This window comes from Hyperolius riggenbachi, chromosome 4, assembly GCF_040937935.1.
Source record: "Hyperolius riggenbachi isolate aHypRig1 chromosome 4, aHypRig1.pri, whole genome shotgun sequence".
NCBI classification, from domain to species: Eukaryota; Metazoa; Chordata; class Amphibia; order Anura; family Hyperoliidae; genus Hyperolius; species Hyperolius riggenbachi.
This window is the reverse complement of record NC_090649.1, coordinates 65,846,358-65,868,746: the sequence shown is the minus strand read 5'-3', so window position 1 is coordinate 65,868,746 and position 22,389 is coordinate 65,846,358. Positions and strand designations below refer to the sequence as shown.

At 44.5% G+C, this 22,389-nt stretch overlaps 1 protein-coding gene across 1 annotated transcript in view; it reads right to left on the bottom strand.

The window, feature by feature from the left end:
• The window catches only part of LOC137571262 (cytochrome P450 2K6-like), a 113,842-nt gene that overhangs the window by 40,772 nt on the left and 50,681 nt on the right, over positions 1-22,389 (bottom strand). Inside the window, exons 4-6 of the mRNA XM_068280141.1 lie at positions 16,006-16,155; positions 4,143-4,303; positions 906-1,082 (exon numbers count right to left, since the gene is read on the bottom strand). Coding sequence (XP_068136242.1) covers positions 906-1,082; positions 4,143-4,303; positions 16,006-16,155 — 488 coding nt within the window. The remainder of the gene's footprint in view (positions 1-905; positions 1,083-4,142; positions 4,304-16,005; positions 16,156-22,389) is intronic.

Sequence of the window (22,389 nt, the reverse complement as noted above, 5' to 3'; positions counted from 1 at the left end):
CAGCTTTACTCACCTGGGGCTTTCTCCAGCCCCTTGCAGCTGACTGTCCCACGCCAACTGCTCCACTTTCTGCAGCTGTCTCGGGCTCCCAGCACGGTGCAGAGGATGAACCCAAGGTCGTCCTTACTGTGCCTGCGTGAAGCGCCGCTGTCAATCATGGACATGTTGTCGGGGTGCACTACGCAGGCGCAGAACTACTGCACCTGCGCAGTGTGCCGTGGTGGTGTGGGAAGGAGGGGGGGGGGGGCAAGCAAGGAACCATTCTCGACCTTTATGTTTTTTATTGAGACCACAACCAGTGGCAACTCAAAACTCATTTGAGTGTGTATTACCCATTTGTTGTTACTTACTGACATAATCGGTTTCTTGTAGGGCTTTTATCCTCAGGACCAAGTGTTGTATCTGAACTGTCACCTGAAGGATGGAGTCCTGATCTTTGTCTGGTGGTAGCCCTTATTCATGTGTATGGTACAATGTGTTATGACTGTCAGCTGGGCAGTGGATCTCCAGAATTACTCAGGCTTGAACTAGGCTGGTTGCGTTAGCACAGGACAATACCTAAAAAGAACTAAACCAGCACCTGATGTGGGGGGTGTTAGTGTCAGGACAGTGATTCTAATGAGATGGAGCTAGGACGGCTGTGGCCACCAAATTAGTTGATCAGTCACATCAGACATAAAAAGTAAGGGGGGGGGGGGTGCCATTGAGGTTGTCACAAGTTAATAAATAACCCTTATAAGAGGTGGGTGCAGACCACAGTTAAGAACTCTTCTGTATCAAATTCGTTAAAAGAACCGGTATGGATATAGGAGGGCAATGGATTAAGTATAAAAGGGCAGTCTAACCAGTAAAGATAAAGAACAATCATAAAAAGAAGATACATTACTTAGACAACACAAGTCTACCTCTTTTTGTTTGACAAGGAAAACATCGATTAAATTCCTCTGATCGTTAACATCCAGCTGATTCCTCTGTCTGGTGAAGGTTTCTCTAATAAATTCGTGCAACTCTGTAACATTTGAAGAAAGTTGTTTGTGGCTTCCAGGCAGCCATTGCAGGAAGGATGGAAATGCATTGTACAGCTGAAAGAGAATTATAAGCTAGTTTCATAACAAGTTATCCTGGAGTATCTGTATGTAGAAAATCGATTTCACAGCAAGAATGTGGATATGTAGGGCTGTCACATTTTTGTTTATGATGGACGTGTTCATGTTAAATTTTGAGGGGAGGCTAGGGACCCTCATCCATATCCTCTGGGAATGTCCAATAATCAAACCCTTCTGGGCATCAGTCTCCCAGATAATAGGTAAATGTATGCAGCAACACTTTGGGGTCACGCCCCATCTAGCCTTATTGCATATCGGAATCTCAGATATTCCTCTCCACTTCTGGTTTATAGTTTCACAGTTCTTATGTGTAGGAAGAAGTTAACTGTTGTCAAATTGCGGTTCAATAACCCCCCAAATCTATCCTCCTGGAAATACACAGTTGATTTTAACCTACAGATGGAAAGATTTCTCAGGAGCCAAGGTAACCACACAATCAATCCCTTCGATATGATAGACTGGTTGTCATGTGAGCCGTGACCAAATTGATTAGGGGACATTTGGGGGTCCCCAAAGTATACAGCTTTCCTCTGATGCACTGGCCAGCCCATGCGTTGGAGAAGCATGCATGGGTTGGAAAGAAACAGACTTCTACATTACAGACAGTATTATGGACTGTGTCCTCATTTAAACACTGGCTCCGGGCTGTCTCGGACTTACTTAGTCCTGTGATGTCACAGGCACTTGGAAGGTGAGGTAACGAGTTTAACACCTAATCCTAATCTAATGGGGCCGACATGGCTGGAGACATTTACCACCTTGAGAGTGTCTTCAAAAGACTAATTAGTGATGTGTATGTCAGGTGCCATATCGTCTAGTTCAATCAAAGGCCTGTGACTAAAGGTGCTTACACACGCACTACAGCAGCCAATGACGGGTCCGTCGGCACCTCCCGCTGGGCGGATTTTCAGCAGACTGTAGTGCGATTGTTTTGACCAATCATTTTGCTCTCCGTTAGTACCTAATTTATATATTATTAAAGGGGGTGTCTTTTTTCTTTTGTGCTTCTAATCAGGGGTGCTCGGATACCACTTTTCAAAATCCAGATTGGATCCGGATACCCAGATATACGAGTTCAAAATTTTCCAATCCAAATCGGATATCTGACCCCAGTATCCGGGGTATCTGGGCAAATTCGGATATCTGGATAGAAAAACCGGAAGTGGCCTTTAAATTGCTTTAAAAACTTTTTTTAGGGTAAATGAGGCATGTAGCATCATTATTTTGTAAAGGGAAACACTAATTGATGATGTGGGGACTTCAAATCCCCCCTCCCACCCAAAAAATGGCTGTCAATTAACATCAGGACTACGTTCCAGACAGTGATCGTGCAGCCCACATTGTGTCCAAAGTCCAACCGCACAACTGGGACATGGCAGTTTTCAGCCCAGATGCCTCCAAAAAATGATGCAGCAATTGTGTTTTGGGTTAAATATAGGTGGTATCAGCATAGCAGCAGTGGCCTGTGGCACCCTGGCGGTGGAAGCAGCAAAGGCAGCAGGAGCAGGGCAATGCAGCAGCAATAGGTGTAACGTCTGCCAGGAGGAGCATGTTGGACATGGCATTCGGCAGTGGCACGTGGCACTTTGCACTAGGCACGTTGCACTTTGCATATGACACGTGGCACTTTGCACTTGGCATGCGGCACTTTGCACTTTGCACGTGGCACTTTGCACTTGGCACGTGGCATTTTGCACATGGCACTTGGCATGTGGAACTTTGCACTTGGCACGTGGCACTTTGCACTTTGCATGTGGCACTTTGCACTTGGCACGTGGCACTTTGCACGTTGCACTTTGCACATGGCACTTTGCACGTGCCACCTGCCATGTGCAAAGTGCCACGTGAAAAGTGCAACGTGCAAAGTGCCACATGCAAAGTGCCACTTGCAAAGTGCCACGTGCCAAGTGATACATGCCAAATGCCACATGCCGAGTGACAGACAGACAGCAGAGGAGAAGACACTAACTGTCACACTGGCACTGCTCAGCAGCACAGCAGTTCTGTAGTACGCTAACACAGTAGTACTACTACTCTAACAACTACTAGCACTGACTGCAGTACTACAGTACTAACTACACAATAACACAGTAATCCTATTCCCTAATCTCTAACCTAACCTATACTGTAGCTAGCTAAGGCTAATAGCTGGCCAGCAGGCAGCAGCTGGCCTGGTCTGTGCACAACACACACACAGACACATAGCAGCTGCAGCAGCCCTCCTGCACACATTCTGACTGTCACACAATGAAATCAAGATAATTAATGATTTAACAATAGTGTAGTGATAGTGAAGGGGTTAATCACTGAACAGCTTTAGGTTTATCACTGTATACAGCACTTGCTAGGCCAACAGCACTGGAAGCATGTCTCTCAGTGAGCATTTACAAGCTAGGACGATATTTCTCATCATGGCATTATACAGGGGGGCTGACCAGGGTTCCTTTCTGTGATTGGGTGCCAGGGCTTAGGCTGGGAGCCCTCTGATTGGCTCAGTGAGGTCAGGTGGGGCTGGCCAGTGTTCCCCTCTGTGATTCGTTGCTAGGGCTTCTGCTGGGAGCCCTCTGATTGGCTCAATTATGTCCTGGACATAATACAGTATCTCAATAGTCGGATTTCTGCGGATATCCCCGGATATCCGCATTGCCAGCCAACTATCCGCAGATAGCTATCCGGATTTCTGTTGAAATCTGGTATCTGAATCCAAAACGGATAGCTGAAAAATGGTTGAATATCCAGGTTACCCAGATATCCGGAATCTGGATGAGCAGCACTGCTTCTAATGATTTCATTACATGCAATTTGCACACTGTAAGCAAAAAAAAAAAAACATTGAAGCACTGTCAGCCATTTCAAAAACGCAGAAAAATTGGGTGCAAAAATTTGCATGAAAAATCAATTTCAATACAATGTAGCTGAAATACTTTAGATGTGTGATGAACGTGAAATCACAATCCTGATATGAGGCACAAAAAATGCTGTTAAGTCTAAAAGTGGCCCTTATACTTTAGATTATAGCAATATGGATGAACTCACCACTGCCATAGGGGTGCCGGAAATTCTGGCAATCTCATTAACTAATAATGTGAGCCTGTGAAGTTTTGGATCATCATAGTCAAAGCGATATCCAAGCAATATAGACACAATGATATTGGCCACAGAAGTATTGGTGATTACTGTGTTTTCAAATGGTTTTCCTAGAAGAAAAGCAAGCATATACATTCTTTATGGACAATTCATTGAAACTTCATTAGATTATAGACAAGTCAAATAACATTTATATTGCACTTTTCTCCTGATGGACTCAAAGTTCTTGAGCTGCAGCCACTAGAGTGCGCTCTATAGGCAGTGGAAGCGTTAGGGAGGCTAGCTCAAGGTCCCCTCACTGAATAGGTGCAGACTAAGGCCCAGTTCACATTAGGTTTTAGTTGCGGTTCCGTTGTCCGTCCCGCTGAGTGGACAAAAAATAGTTGCAGGACCTAATTTTGCGAACAGTTTTGCCCAGCAAAACGGAAACGGAAGGATTTGCAGCGCAATAGGAACCTATGTAAAACGAACGTTTTACAGCTTACTGGCTGTAAAAACTGACCATTTTCCAGGATCCAGATTGCCGGATTGTTAAAAACAAACAAACAAACCGTAAATGTGAACCGAGCCTCACTGAACAGAAAGAGCAGAGATTTGAACCTAGGTCGCCTATGTCAGAGGCAGAGCCCTTAATCATTACACCATCCTGAATGTTTTTTTTCCTGTTTTTTTCAAAAGTTAGTCATAAGAAAATGTCTCCAAGACTTCTTCAGGGCTTCCCTAACTGTAGAACTTCCTCACTCACCCCTTTAGGGTGAAGCACATTAGCACATTTGAAAAAGCCCCTTACCCCTTCAAACTTTCCTACCCATCATCATTCCCAGTCTCTTGACAACCTCCATCTGCCCACAGTTCCGTTACCCTTTCCTACTGTATTCTATGTTCCATCTACCTTCTAGATCATAAGCCCAGTTGGGAAAGGTCACAGCATTGAGGAGCTAATGAACCTCAACGCTTTAATGAGAACTGACTTAAAGAGGATCTGCAAAGAGGAGTGGGCCAAAATTATAGTTTTAAAGGAAATAAAAATGGCAGCTTCTATATCACTCTCACCTTGGGTTCAGTTAACCGAGCACCATTTTTAACTCCCAGGGCAGTTCTAAAGCAAATTAAAAATGCATTCTAAAAATGTAGTTTATTATTTAAAAAAAACAAAAAAAAACAACTTTCATTTTGTCTCATCTTTTTGCATTTAAGGGTTAAAATAGGCAGTATCCTTCTACCTCTTCTGTCCATGCAAGGACTTGCAAAAGGAGGAGCAACAGATGATAGAAGGCAGATAAGAAATCACCTAATCAGACTTAAAGAGCCACTGAAGCGAAAAAATATATATATAATGATTTGTTTGTGTAGTGCAGCTAAGAAATAAAACGTTAGGATCAGAGACAAAAGTCTAATTGTTTCCAGTACAGGAAGAGTTAAGAAACTCCAGTTGTTATCTCTATGCAAAAAAGCCATTAAGCTCTACGACTTTCAAAGTCATGGAGAGAGCTGTCTTCTGAAGTTTATTATCTCAACTGTCAGTGAAGAATTTTCTTTTTCTCTGCCAGAAGACAGGTCAATAGTTTACAAGACTGCTCTGAAAAAAATAATTTAGAATGCTGAGTAGTGTGTAAACTGCAGATATTAAAGAATGATGCAATGTTATAAAACACACTATATAACTGAAAATAAAAATATGAGACTATGTTCTTTGCTACTAATCTTCTAGTTATTATCCGTACTACACAACCAATTCATTATATCATCATTTTTTTTTCGCTTCAGTGTCTCTTTAAATAACCACAAACAAACCCTGAGCCTGTACTTCAAACAGAAAACATTAGTCACACTTGAAGAATTTCACACCTAGCCTGGATAATGGGAGTGGAAAGGTAGCAGGGGGTGAACGTCTCAAACATGGCTGCCCTTTCAGCTATTTGAAGCCAGGAGAAAGAAGTATGTGGTTTCACTGTGCCAGCTGGAAATCATGGGGCCCCATACCAACATTTTGATTCCCCCCCTCTGCCCCGAAAAATGAAAAATTATATGATAAATGAGAAAAATGAAATGATAAAAATTCTAAGGTACCTTTGTGTCCCAGGTAGCCCCACAGTATAAGTAGTTAGCGGTACTCCAGTATAAGTAGCCGGATGTGCCCCCTCAGTTTAGGTAGCAAAAAGGGCCCCAATATACAGTGGGATGCGAAAGTTTGGGCAACGTTGTTAATTGTCATGATTTTCCTGTGTAAATTGTTGGTTGATACAATAAAAAATGTTAGTTAAATACATCATATAGGGGACAACGATTGTTCACCATCATGGTTTAGGGGAAGGATACAGAAAGCTGTCTCAGAGATTTCAGCTGTCTGTTTCCACAGTCAGGAACGTACTGAGAAAATGGAAGACCACAGGCTCAGTTCAAGTTAAGGCTCCAAGTGGCAGACCAAGAACAATCTCGGATAAACAGAAGCGACGAATGGTGAAAACAGTCAGAGTCAACCCACAGACCAGCACCAAAGACCTTCAACATCATCTTGCTGCAGATGGAGTCACTGTGCATTGTTCAACCATTCGGCACACTTTACACAAGGAGATGTTGTATGTAGAGGAAGCCTTTTTTCTGCCCACAGCACAAACAGAGCCGCTTGAGGTATGCCAAAGCACATTTGGACAAGCCAGCTTCATTTTGGAATAAGGTGCTGAGGACTGCTGAAAATTGAGTTATTTGGGCATAACAAGGGGCATTATGCATTGAGGAAAAACAACACAGCATTTCACCTGCTACCTACAGTAAAATATGGTGGTGGTTCCATCATGCTGTGGGGCCAGTACAGGGACTGGGAATCTTGTCAAAGTTGAACAACAAGCTGACACATCATTGCATTCCAGCGGTTCTGGAGGTGTGTTTAGCTTCTAAGGGCATCAATGGTTAATTTGCATATATTCAGCAGTGATGCACTGGGAGACATCTCAAGCTCACTCCAACCTGAATTATCGCAAATTCTTTCTGTTTTAAGAAAGCAAACTCTTGTTTTCCTTAGTATTTAAGTAAGGGGGCTTTTAGGACCATTGTAGCCCCTCACACACTCCAATGAGTTCTGGTTCACCATGAGCTTGCTGGTTAGTCTGTTCTTGTCAAAGTTGAGGGACGCATGGATTCCTCTCAATATCAAGTATCAGCAGATTCTGGAGACCAATGTCCAGGAATCAGTGACAAAGCTGAAGCTGCACCGGGGCTGGATCTGTCAACAAGAAAACGACCCTAAACATCTACTAAGGCATTCATGCAGAGCAACAAGTACAGTGTTCTGGAATGGCCATCTCAGTCCCCAGACCTGAATATCATTGAAAATCTGTGGTGTGAGTTAAAGAGAGCTGTCCATGCTCGGAAGCCAACAAACCTGAATTAATTAGAGATGTTTTGTAAAGGGGAATGGTCCAAAATACCTTCAACCAGAATCCAGACTCTCATTGGAACCTGCAGGAAGCGTTTAGAGGCTGTAATTTCTGCAGAAGGAGGATCTACTGAATACTGATTTCATTTCTTTTTTGTGGTGCCCAAATTTATGCACCTGCCTAATTTTGTTTAAACAATTATTGCACACTTTCTGTAAATCCAATAAACTTCATTTCACTTCTCAAGTATCACTGTGTGTGTTTCCTATATGATTTATTTAACTCACATTTTTTATTGTAACAACTGATGAATTACACAGGAAAATCATGACAATAAAAAACAAAAAACATTGGCCTCAATTCACTAAGATTTATCAAACACTTTATCAAACGTTTGATAATTTACCTCATGCGTAAAATCTAATTTTGAATTCACTAAAGTGTTAAATATTTATCAAATATTTTATTGATAAAATGTTCAATAAATATATAACATAATATATCACCTTAGTGAATTCAAAATTAGTTTTTACCCATGAGGTAAATTATCAAACGTTTGATAAAGTGTTTGATAAAGCTTAGTGAATTGAGGCCAATGGCTAAACGTTCGCATCCCACTGTAGCTCACTCCTCTTTGGAAAGGATCTTTTAAAATATTATACAATAGAATAAAAAAAAATAATTCTAATGAAAATTTATTTTATGAAGAGGTCCTCCTTGACTGATGTTGCTGCAAGCAGAGTAGCATTGCATATCCAGAAATAAGGGAAATAGAATCCAAAATAGTCTGCAACAAACTACATACTGTATTTTTCAGAATATAAGACGCACTTTTTCTCCCCCATAATTTGAGGAGAAAAGTGGGTAAGTCTTCTATTCTAAAGATACGGAAAATGAATGCAGAGTATGCAGGGAAGCTGTACCGCTATACTTTACCTGCTCCTGCAGCGATCTTCTCCCCCTGGCTCCGTTAGTGATCCTCTTCTGCATCCTCCTCTCCTCCTGGCTCCCACAGTGCTCTCCTCTTCAGTGGCAGCGGTAGGCTGGGACACCAGCCGCCTACTGCTATGCTGAACAGCCGGGTTCTCCACACCGCTGCCTGCATTCATGCCGTCTCTATATTCATGCCGTCTCTATACACTAGAGGCGCATGTGCGCCGGGGCGGGGGTCATGCATGATGTCATGTGAGACCCTCAGCGCATGTGTGTCGCAAGTGTACAGAGACGGCATGGCTTCAGGCAGCAGTATGGAGGACTCAGCTGTACAGCATAGTGGTAGGTGGCTAGTGTCCTGCCTACCACTGCCACTGAAGAAGAATGCGCTGCGGAGCCAGGAGGACAGGACATGCAGAAGAGGAAGGGGGAGAGGATCGCGACTGCAGGAGCTGGTAAAGTCAGTGGCGTTTCTACCGTCAAGAGACAAGAGCGGCCCACCCTAGGTGTCTTCATGGTAGGGCGTGATACCCCGAGCCCTGTGCTGCCGCCCCTGCCACTGTGCTCGGCTCGCCTGTGGCCTCAACCTCTGCAGGGGGCTCGGCTGCCCCACGTGTTCCCTTACCTCCCATCAGACCTGCAGATCAGCACGCTGAGCAGGACAGACCTACAGACAGCGGGAGACCTGACTACGACTACTTCATATATGGAAGTGATGTCACTCGTCACCTCCTGCATATGAAATGACTCACGCGGCTGCATACTGTGCGCCACTCTGTAAGGCCGGTCCCACACTGATCGGAGGTCTGCCCCTGTTCGCCGCGCTGATCTGCAAGTCTGATGGGAGGAGGAGGAGGGGGGGAGAGAGAGAGAGAGAGAGAGAAACACTACCTACCTGCCAACATACATAACCACTCACTGCTGCCTACCTATACCCACATATTGCTATGCATCTACTTACCTACCTAACCACCCACTGTTGCCTACCTACCTAAACCTTACCAACCTATCTAAGCACCCATCCACTGTTACCTAAACCTTACCTACCTACCTAACCACCCAAACACACACACACTGCTACCTACCTGCCTACCTACCAACACACTGCTACCTACCTACCTAAACCCACACACTCCTGCTTACCTACTTATCTAAACCCCACAAACTGCTGCCTACCTACCCCCCCCCCCCACACACACACACACACTGCTACCTACCTGCCTACCTACCAACACACTGCTACCTACTTACCTAAACCCACACACTGCTACCTGCCTGCTTACCTAAAACCCCACAAACTGCTACCTACCTACTTGCCTACCCGCACACTGCAACCTACCTGTTTACCTGAACCCCCCCCCCCAAACTGCTACCTACCTACCCACACACTGCTACCTACCTACCTAAACCCACACATTGTTATCTACCTACCTATAGAAACCACACAGTGCTACCTACCTACCTAAACCAATACACTGCTACCCACCTACCTAAAATCCCACACACTGCTACTCACCTACCTAAAACCCCACACACTGCTAGCTAGCTACCTAACCAACCACCGCCTGGGGACACCCTACTACCTATACTGGGAGTCACCTTACTACCTATACTCAGGGGAACCTTACTACCTATACTGGGGACACTTACCACCTATAACGGGGACACCTTACCTATCTACCCACACACTGCTACCTACCCACACACACACCTACCTACCTACACCAATACATTGCTACCCACCTACCTAAAATCCCACACACTGCTACTCACCTACCTAAAACCCCACACACTGCTACCTACCTACCTAACCAACCATCGCCTGGGGTCACCTTACTACCTACAGTATACTGGGGACACTTACCACATATAATGGGGACACCTTACCACCTAACATGGCGGCACCTCACTACCTATACTGGGGGCACCCTACATACTTATGGGACATCTTGCCACCTATACAGGGGGCTTGTACCCACGTCTGGCTATATAGTGGTGGCTCCACCCACATCATGTTATGACCACACCCACTTTGCCTCATAGGAGCTCTCAATCTAATCCTACCATAGTCATAGTCTAATGTCCTGCCATAGTGTGTATTTATGTAGCTCTGTCATCTCCTGCAGCACTTTACAGAGTACATAGGCATGTGACTGACTAATCTAATCGTATAATCCTGTGACAGCCTAATGTCCTACCATATTATTATTATGAATTTATATAGCACTGAGATCTTCTGCAGCACTGTACAAAGTACATAATCATGTCACTGACTGTCCTCAGAGGAGCTCACAGTATAATCCTACCATAGCCATAGTCTAATGTCCTACCATATTATTATTATGTATTTATATAGCACTGAGATCTTTTGCAGCACATTACAGAGTACATAGTCATGTCACTGACTGTCCACAGAGGAGCTCACAATCTAATCCCTACCATAGTCATAGTCCAATGCCCTACCATATTATTATTATGTATTTATATAGCACTGACATCTTCTGCAGCACATTACAGAGTACATAGTCATGTCACTGACTGTCCTCAGAGGAGCTCACAGTCTAATCCTACCATAGTCATATTCTAATGTCCTACCATATTATTATTATGTATTTATATAGCACTGAGATTTTCTGCAGCACTTTACAGAGTGTATAGTCATGTTACTGACTGTCCTCAGAGGAGCTCACAATCTAATCCTATCATAGTCATAGTCTAATGTCCTACCATATTATTATTATTATTATTATTATGTATTTACATAACGCTGGCATCTTCTGCAGCACATTACAGAGTACATAGTCATGTCGGTGACTGTCCTCAGAGGAGCTCACAATCTAATTTATATAGCACTGACATCTTATGCAGTACTTTACAAAGTACATAATGCTCTGAGGAGTTCACAATCTAATCCTACTCGCTGTCACGCTCACTAATTTTCCTTTTTTTTAGGGGGGGAAGGGGGGGGGGGGGTTGTGGTGTCTGTGGATAATCAGCACTGGTTGACAAATACACTAGGTACGCCACTGGGTAAAGCTTAAAAGTTTAGTGTAGTGTAGTTTAGAGCAGTGTCGTGTAGTATACTGTAGTTAATTGTAGTGTAGTTTTGTGCTATGTAGTCTAGTTTAGTGCAGTGTAATGTGGTTTAGTGCAGAATGCAGTGTAGTGTAGTGTGATTTAAGTGTACTGTAGTGTATTGCTATGTAGTTTAGTTGGTGAACAGCAGGGATCAGTGCAGGGTAGCGTAACTGGTAGGAGCAACAGGGCTTAGTGTAGTGTAGGTGGACAGTGTAGTGTGTAGACAGAGTAGCTTAGAAACAGTTTTTTTTTTGGGCCCCTGTAGTATAGACACACCTAGATTTATTAATTCATTTTTTTCTCCTGATTTTTGCCCTCTAAACCTAGGTGTGTCTTCTACACTGGAGCGTCTTATATTCTGAAAAAATACAGTAAATACAGGCTGTCCCCAACTTACGAACGCCCGACTTGCGAATGACCTGCCGATACGAACGGCATGGATTCTCTGTTTCCATGGGAACAAGCCCCCCCCCAAAAAAAATTTTCAAATTGGACTTGTAGTTTTGAGAAAATAGATTTTAAAAAATTCAAAGAAAAAATGGCTTTTAAAGTTGTATAAACAGGTGCAGAGGGCAGAGGTGACACAGAGGGGGACACTGGAGGCACAGGGGAGCACAGAGGAGGAACAGGGGACAGAGATAGCACATTGTTCCAACCTAAGAGCAGATTCAGGTTAAGAATGAACCTACAGTCCCTATCTCGTTCGTTAACTGGGGACTACCTGTACACAAAACAGAGAAAAAGAGTCTGCAACATACCTACTAGGGATGATCAATGATAGTGCTGTTCAAATAAACTGTGTTAACAACACACTTGCACACACCTTAACAGGCCTATAGCTCCAGACGCCGGAAGCCGGTGCGCAACTCCTGTAGGTACACCATTCCTGCTACCAAATGATATTATCACAAAAATGGAGATGGCGCCCAGAAAATCTTCTTTAAGTAAACTGTATTAACACTGTACAGTTACAGAGTATACAGAACACACGACATGTTTCAGGCGTTGCCCTTGAGGAAGGGCGACACCCGAAACATGTTGTGTGTTCTGTATACTCTGTAAGGGCTCGTTCACACTAAGGGCGTTTTTGCCCTTTTTTCAAGCGCAGGCGATTTTCAAAATCGCTCACAAAACACTTGTGCAATGAATCTCGCCCACTTTGCAGTCGGCAAAGTGGTGCCTGTACCATTTTTGAAGCAATTCCGCCTCAATGGAAGGTATAGGGAGAGCTCTAAATGCACACAAAATCGCTTTCTGGGGCGATTGCATTCATGTTTTAAAGCATAAATATGTTGTAACTTTTAACAAAAACGCAGTGCGCAGTGGAGCGCCGGGAGGGGGGAAAAACAGCGCACAAAAACGCAAAACGTTTGCATTTTTATTTTTAGGTGTGAATGAGGACTAATTGTATGGTGCTAATACAGTTTACTTGAAGAAGCTTTTCTGTGTGCTGTCTCTGGTGGTTGTTCGAATAAAGGCTTCCATTGTTCAGAAAACCCAGATAATGCCGTGCACAGCAGTTTAGCACCATTACGAGCGGCCAGACTCACGTGAGTGGGTCCAGCATTGTGCTTTACGTCACGCTGATGCTTCCTCCGTCTGGCTTGGATTGGATTCGAACCACAACATTAGTGGGTGAGATGCTAATAATGACGAGCTGATGCAGGATTACAAGAATGTTATATGGGAATATATGCAAGTTAAAAATGACCAATAGAAATCTACAGAGGTGGAGTTCGATTTGTCCATTTTCAAGCTGCATTCATTTGCATACAGAATTTGAACAAGCTGCACCGACTCTGAATTATTTACTTCTCATTAGGGATGCTCATTCGGATTCAAAAGAACTGAAATGTTTGAATTTCCGATCGACGATGGGCCTACCACATCGGAAATTGGATGTCAGCGGAAATGTAGCACTACTGTAACTTGGTATCTTTAACCTAATTATTATTATTATTATTATTTATTAGATTTATATAGCGCCAACATATTATGCAGCGCTGTACAATAAATAAGGTTACAGACAAAGGGCTTGATTCACAAAGCGGTGCAAAGTGTTTGCACGCCTGTGAAAAGCCCTTTATCACGCCTAAACTCAGTTTAGGAGTGATAAGAAGAAACTCGCGCGATCTCCCGCGCGCAAAGTTTTGCGCGCGTAGCGCACCGCGCTGCGCGCGCAGTGTGCCGTGCTTCGCGCGCAGCGTCCATTGAGCCCTATGGGACTTTGCGCGCGCAGCGCGGTGCGCTACGCGCGCAAAACTTTGCGCGCGGGAGCTTCGCGCGAAGAGCAGCACAAATCGGTGATAACTCAGCTTTGCACCGCTTATCACGCCTAAAGTCTTTTAGGCGTGATAACTGAGTTATCACCGCTTTGTGAATCAAGCCCAATGATAACAGGGGTGACAGAACAATACAGGTAATAGACAATAGATACAACAATACAGGTAATAGCAATAAGATACACAACACAATGCAGATAGTAGTACAATGCCAGATCATACACTGGAGTGGTAGTGGTAAAAATTACCAGTTCCAAATTCTGGGTAAAGTGCACACAGTCAAGTATGATACACAAGGGGAGAGGGCCCTGCCAAAGGCTTACAGTCTAGAGGGAGGGGTTGGTGACACGAAAGGAGGGGGTGCAACAAGAAGTCCTTGGTGGAAAGGATTAGGGCAGTGTTGAGTTGATGTAGGCCTCCTTGAAGAAGTGAGTTTTGAGTGCTTTTTTGAAGGTGTTGAAGGAGGGGGCGAGCCTGATGGGCAGTGGGAGAGAGTTCCACAAGATGGGGGCAGCTCTAGTGAAGTCCTGCAGTCGTGCATGGGAGCCCAAGCAACCCAATCACAGAACTAGGAAGCATCGGTCAGAGAATGCAGAATTTTCCCCCAAAAATTGGATTACCGCAGTAAGTTTAGACCAATCACAACACTAGGATACTAGCAAATTTTTTGAGCCGTGTGTTGGCTTAAAATTTCGGAGTTTTTCTGATGTCAGCGGTAAATCACCGCATTCTCAGACTGGTCCAAATAAGAATTTAGAACTCGTATTACCTTCAGTATGCCTCAGATTTGGTCATCTGCATTTTTGGAAATCGGATTTTCCACGGAATTAAAAATCAACATTTCCGACCATCCTTACTCACATCCTTGACCAACCCTAATACTTACTGATACTGAAGGGAGTTGGCTATAGTATAGAGCAATGCAAAGCTTTTGGGTGCAGCAGGGAAAATGATATTAGATCAGACAGCTATACGTACATATGATTTGGACATTCAACTGATTTCCTGTAATCCATTCATAATTTTGTATAATTTCTGTGTACTTAAATAGCAAAACCTCCATACGTGCTATAGTCACAAAAATTGCTACACAAGTTAAGAAGGGTGAAAATAAGGCAAAAATTTTTTTTTTTTTTTTAAAAACTTGTAGTTTTTTAGAAAAATCCATTTTAACCTCTTCAGGGCCATAGGCTTACACCCCCTAGTGACCAGGCTATTTTTTTTACTATTTAGGCCACTGCAGCTTTAAGGCCTCGCTGCTGGGCCGTACAACTCAGCACACAAGTGATTCTGCCCCCTTTTCTGCCCACCAACAGAGATTTCTGTTGGTGGGCTGTAATCGCTCGTGTGATGTTTTTTTTTATTTTTTTAAATATTTGGTTTTTTTTTTTTCAAAATAAATTTACCCTTTTTTAAATTATTTTTATGTCAGTCCCTCCCTCCCCCGCCAGCCAATGACAGCGATTGGCTATCATAGGCATCACTGCTCCTGTGCCTCCAGAGGGGACAACCGAGTGATGCAGCTGTCCCCAGTACAGCGCTGCCTTAGATCGCAGCACTGTACATTGTAAATAGACAGCGGTCTTGCCATCTAACAGTCTCCTAGTGGCAATCGCCACTGGAAGACTGATGACAGAGCGGAGATGTGCGCGCATCCGCACGCGCGATCTCCGGCAAAACACTCCCCAAGGACTTGACGGCAATCGGCGTTAGGCGGTCCTGGGGGAGCCACCGCGTTTACGACCATCGGCGTGACGTGGTCGTTAGGAGGTTAAAAAATGTAAAGGAAACATTTTTTTTGAACTCAGAAAAATTAGTTTAAAGTTTAAAAAGTTTAAAAACATTTTTTCCTTTGCATTTTTAAAATCAATTTTCTCAAAAACTACAAGTTTTATTTTGAGAATGCATTTTTTTGCTCTGTTCCCACTATTCTCTAGTGTTCGTTATTTCCCGAACATTTCCTGTTCGGGTCGAGCACAGCAGGCATGCTCGGGTCCCCATTGACTTCAGTTAGGCTCGGTGCTCGGCCGAATATCCCGAACATCCGGACCATGTTTGGCCGTGCCGACCCGAATATCTGGTTGTTTGATCAACACTACTATTCTCCTTAATTATGAAGAATGGCATAATTGTATTACTAACCTTTGTAGGCTTTAAATGCTTTGACCAAATTGTTGCATTCTTCAATAATCTTATCTTCTAATGTTCTCTTTCCCATCCCGAAATCTCTCAGTGTAGAAAGAGCGAAACGTCTCATAGCTTTCCAGCTATTGCCACTGGTAAATATAACACCTAAATAAAATAAAATATTCAATATTGTGGCTTATTACATTCTAACAGCCTATTTTTTATATATAGAAAGAGGAGTTAGAAGTTTTTTGCTAAGTCTTTGCATGTATGGGTTAGACATTAGAATCTCTTAGGGGGTGAGTGATAGATGCTGGAGAGGTTGTAGGGCAAAAGGTACACTGATACATCTGGTGTGGGAGTGTCCGATTATTTCAAGTTTTTGGAATGGTGTGTTGGAATGTATTGGGAGACTGCGAGGAATGTAGTGATTGGGATCCAGTGAAAGTGTTGTTGCTTGGAACATCTGTATCTATTAGTAGATATAAGAGATTGCTTGCGCCTCAATTATTAATAGCAGCTAAAAGTTTAATACCTGTACAATGGAGATGCCAGGGTTCTCCGACCATGAGAGAATGGATTGATAGGGTAAATATGGTAAAGAATGTGGAGAATCACTCAGATAGCTTTACAACAAGATAGATTTGAGGCCTTCAATAATAAGTGGGGAAAATTGAGTGATTTTCAGGATACGGTGGAATATGGGGAGCACGGTTGAGATGTAGGGGAGGAGCCTCTTGAGGAAAATAATGGGTAATTAGTGGGATGAGAATTTTATTATGTGTTGTATTGTGGGTTAACATGGCGAGGATTCTATTTGGGGAATGGGGAGTGGAGGAGGATGGAGGTTGTTTAAGGGGTTAATTTAGTTTTTGTATTGTTTTTGTAAAATCTGAAGAAATGAGGAGAGTATTGTATTGCTGCTGGTTTTGTATTGTCGATTATAGGTGGAATTGTTCTCTTTTCCTCAATAGCATAAGTAGTACAGAGGCGGCAACAGGGTAAAAACAATATTTCTTTAAAATGGATAAAATGAAGTGGGTAGCGGTGGACTTAGGCTGGGTTCACATTGGAGCGCATCCGCTCCTGCGCTGCGTTCTGCTCCGTGAAAGAGGAGCAAGCGGAAGGATTGTGCATGTCGGGAACGTCCGCTCCAGTGAGCAGAACGCAGGGAGCTGAAGGGAGTGCAACGCAGCAACGTGAACTTTCCCATCGGGAAAGCATTGCTTCCGCTGCTGCGTTCCGCTCATCAGAGCGGAACATAAGCTATTTTAGGCTCAATGTGAACCGAGCCTTACTCCTCCAAAACAGACACAAAAAATTGCAGTTTTAAGCAAAAATCCGTTTATTTCCATACTCCGAACAAGCACCTTGTTCGAAGTATGTAAACAAACTGATTTTTGCTTAAAGGGATGGTTCAGGGAAACCTTTAAAAAAATAAAAATCCATATCCACTTACCTGGGGCTTCCCCCAGCCCGTGGCAGGCAGGAGGTGCCCTCGCCGCCGCTCCAGAGGCTTCCGGTCGTCTTCGGTGGCCGACCCGACCTGGCCAGGCCGGCTGCCAGGTCGGGCTCTTCTGCGCTCCAAGGACAGGCTCTTCTGCGTCCCACGCGGGCGCGCTGACGTCATCGGACGTCCTCCAGGCTTTACTGCGCAGGCGCAGAACTACTGCGCCTGCGCAGTACAGCCCGGAGGACGTCCGATGACGTCAGCGAGCCCGCGTGGGACGCAGAAGAGCCCGTCCTTGGAGCGCAGAAGAGCCCAACCTGGCAGCTGGCCTGGCCAGGTCGGGTCGGCCACCGAAGACGACCAGAGGCCTCTGGAGCGGCGGCGAGGGCACCTCCTGCCTGCCACGGGCTGGAGGAAGCCCCAGGTAAGTGGATATGGATTTTTATTTTTTTAAAGGTTTCCCTGAACCTTCCCTTTAAAACAGCAATTTTTTGTGTCTGTTTTGGAGTGTAAGTCCACCGCTACCTACTTCATTTTATCTATTTTAAAAAAATATTGTTTTTACCTGTTGTCGCCTCTGTACTACTATTGCAGTTGTTTCCACCCCTGGTGGAGGGGAATTCTTCCTTTTCCCGATCTATAGAGAGCGACTTTTTAATCCTGAGTGGGGACAGGTCTAATCTCCTCACCTGACTTCATAGTGGTTACCTGGATGGTAACCCTTGTTTGTGAGTATAACCTACCTATACTTACCTTCCATACCCTTACAGTACATACTACACTATACTGGGCTCTCGGCATCTTCTTCCCTTTTATTTTTTATTTATTTATTTATTTTCGTTTCCTCAATAAATTATATAAAAAAAGAAATTAGAATCTCTGAAACTTTATGGAAGGAGTTTATTAACTTTGGCCAGATATCCACAGATCACAACTTTAGTATTTCAGCGACGCAAAAGCTTTATTTAGTAGTGATGCTCAGTGATGCTCATCCGAGCTCGGATATCCTAGCTCTTTTTTCACTATCCGAGCTCGAATACCGAGCTCAAATAGTATTAGCTATCCGGGCTGTGCTATCCGAGCGCACTCGGATAGCAATCAGCTATCCGGAGATATCCTACTTATCCGAGCTCGGATAGCGTCACCAGCTCGGATAGCGTCATGTCTGATGTCACCTCGAGTCCTCACAAGAGAATCAGAGGGCTCCCAGCCCTCTGACTGCAGCCAATTACAGAGGGGGAGCCTGGCCAAGCCCCCCTCTATAAATAGCGGGCGCCATGTTGCCTCACTCGTCCTGCTTGCGACTTACTGACTGACTGTACTGAGAGACTGCTCCAGTGCTTTTTGTCTGTGCAAGTGCATCTATTGTTCAATACACCTAGCGTTTTTACATTACAACACTTGATATTCACCTGTATTGCTTTGTATTGTAGATAGATTGTATAGAGATGTCGCGAACCTTCGATTTTCGGTTCGCGAACCCGATTCGCGAACCTTCGCGGAAGGTTCGGTTTGCGGAAAAGTTTGCGAACCGCAATAGACTTCAATGGGGATGCAAACTTTGAAAAATAGAAAAAATTATGCTGGCCACAAAAGTGATGGAAAAGATGTTTCAAGGTGTCTAACACCTGAGATCTTTCAGTGACTACAAAAGGGGGGGGGGGGGGGGGGGGGAATTCAAAAATACCTTATAGTTTTTGAGAAAATCAATTTTAAAGTAACTCCTTCTGACCGTGGGAAAATTAAGCGCCCGCCGACTAATAGCAAAGCCGCTTTAAAAGCTAGAAACCCCAAACTTGCAGAAAATGTCTCGCTACATGATAGCCTCAGCGGCATCCCCCAGCCCAAAGAACGGGATCTCCTGGAGGGCTTCCCCCATCGCCATGGCGACGGGCGGGATGACGTCACCGACGTAATCGACGTCGTGACGTCAAAGGGGACTCCGATTCACCCCACAGCGCTGCCTGGCACTGATTGGCCAGGCAGCGCACGGGGTCTGGGGTGGGGTCGGCTGCGGCGCGACGGATAGCGGTGGATCGTTGGGTAGCAGTGGCGATCGGACTGCACATGCAGCTAGCAAAGTGCAAGCTGTGTGTAGCAAAAAAAAATTACACAAATCGGCTCAGGGGGGCCTGAGCGGTGCCTTCCTGCGGCATAGCCCGTGCTCAGTACGGGCTTACCGCCAGGGAGGTTAAATATTGTTTCCTGCTATCTTTTTAACATATCCTGCAAATTTGGTGTTGCTAGGATGTAAGGGGCCTTTGCTATTACCGTAACTGCTAAAGTCAGCGGGTGATGATAACCAACCAGAATCATAGGTGTGCAAAAGTGCTAAATTCTGACATAGGCTTCCATTAGGCTCCCTATTTCACTTTCAAAAATCTCAAATCTTTTCAAAGGGCAATTGCTCAGCAGTGGCAAATTTTCTAGCATTGTAGGAACTGTTAGGGGGATCATAACCAGAGCCGGGACAAGGTCCTCCAGCAGCCAAGGCTGAGACACCAAAGTGTGCCCCCCCCCATCCCTCCCAACCCAACCGTCACACACTGATTGCTATTAGACAAAGAGGCACCCCAGGTTTTACCAACACTTTAATCTCTAGTTATCTGGCTTGCAGTAACTGCCATGTATCCCCTAGTCTAATTTCTCTCTGCTTTAAACACAATAGGGAATGATAGCTGAGTGAGTTGTGCGCCCCCTCCTACACTGCGCCCTGAGGCTGGAGCCTCTCTCACCTCTGCCTCGCCTGAGCCCTGATCATAACTGATGAGTTTCGGGCCCCTAGGCCGAAGAGGTCATAGCCTAGGGTCACAAAAACCTGTTTATTTGGGCAATTTCAATGGTGGCGATTCTGACGTACATAAATCGCAGCCATGGCCGTTAGTAACGTCTGAATCTCACGAAATGTCTCATGCAGGTAGAAGACATATTTTTAGACGTGGACTCCAAAGATGGGTTCCCTACATCTCTGCAAACCAAAGTTACAGGGGTCCAAAATTGGTAAAATCCCCCATAGGCTTTCATTAGGCCTCCCTATTTCACTTTCCAAAATCTCACATCTTTTCAAAGGGCAATTGCTCAGCAGTGGCAAATTTTCTAGCATTGTAGGAACTGTTAGGGGGATCATAACTAGTGAGTTTCGGGCCCCTAGGCTGAAGAGGTCATAGCCTAGGGTCACAAAAACCTGTTTATTTAGGCAATTTCAATGGTGGCAATTCTGACGTACATAAATCGCAGCCATGGCCGTTAGCAACGTCTGAATCTCACAAAATGTCTCATGCAGGTAGAAGACATATTCTGCTCTCTGTAATCTAGTCACACCTGTTCTATTGTTTAGCTAGATTCTTCTATTGTTTAGTTAGTACTGTAGTACTGCAGTCAGTGCTAGTAGATGTTAGAGTAGTAGTACTACTGTGTTAGCTTTCTACAGAACTGCTGTGCTGTGAGCAGTGCCAGTATGACAGTTAGTGTGCACTAGTGTCTTCTCCTCTGCTGTCTGACTAGCACTTGGCACGTGCCACATCCGGCATGCTCCTGGCACACATTACACCTGCTGCTGCTGCATTGCCCTGCTCCTGCTGCCTGTGCAGCTCCCACCTCCAGGGTGCCACAGGCCACTGATACCACCTATATTTAACCCAAAACACAATTGCTGCGTAATTTTTTGGAGGTGTCTGGGGTGAAAACTGTCACGTCCCAGTTGTGCGGTTGGACTTTGGACACAATGTGGGCTGCACGACTGCTGTCTGGAACCTAGGCCTGATGTTAATTTACAGCTATTTTTTTTTTTTTTTTGGGGGGGGGATTTTAAGTCCCCACATCATCAATTAGTGTTCCCCTTTAAAAAATAATGATGCTACATGCCTCATATACCCTAAAAACGTTTTTTTTAAAGCAATTTAAAGGCCACTATCCAGATATCCGAATTTGCCCGGATAGCCCGGATACTGTGGTCGGATATCCGATTTGCATTCGGATCGGAAAATTTTGAACTCGGATATCCGACCCGGATCGGATATCTGGGTATCCGGTTCCGAATCGGATCCGGATTTTGAAAAGGGGTATCCGAGCATCACTGTTATTTAGTATAGCAGATAAGCGAAATAGCCCAGATATTGCTTTTTTAAAGGAAGTGGGCACACTACTAGTGATCAAAAGCATAATTGCAAAGCACTGGAAGAGCTGCGTGAAAGGTGAATACCAGGTACAGATGAGGTGATTCATAAACAACTTATAACTATGAGAGAAATCTGGAGATCTCTTGGGGGCGGTAAATGAGGAATAGAGAGGAAATGATTGAGTCCCGTGTCAGTCTTTCCTTAGGTCCAAGAACAAATGGGTCAGTGCAATTTCTAGGCCAAACTTCTCCCAGGGCGAGTGTCAAAAAATACTTAATACAGGTGTTGATGCCACTTGCCTCTTGCTGGCTCCTAGACTCCCTCAGCCAAGGCCAGATTTGAATTATTCACTACCCAAGGCCTGGTTTCACTAACCGCTTCTCGTGAGACCTAAGATATAGACCAATATCGCCCTTCATGTTTGATCACTAGGTTGACAGACAGTTTTGGGGAGCAAGGTCAAAGACGGCACACTGCTGAGCTATACTTCCTACTCAATGAAGAAAGGGGCAGGAGGGACATAAGGCTTAATTCACTAAACCGTGCAAACGTGCATGCTAAGTAGTTTGCACGTGCAAAGTTTATGCCGTTCACGTGCTAAGTTTTAGTGCATGAATGGCGTTACACTAGTTTGCACATGCTAAGTTTATGCCGTTCACGTGCTAAGTTTTAGTGCGCGAACAGCATTACACGTCACGTGCTAAGTGCGGTATGCCTTTGAAATCAATGGCGCTTTGCCCGCTCAGTAGATAGAGTTTGGTAATGAAATTATGAATGGTGCTTAAATTAATGTAACGCGGCGCGCGTAAAAGTCTTATGCATGTCGCATAA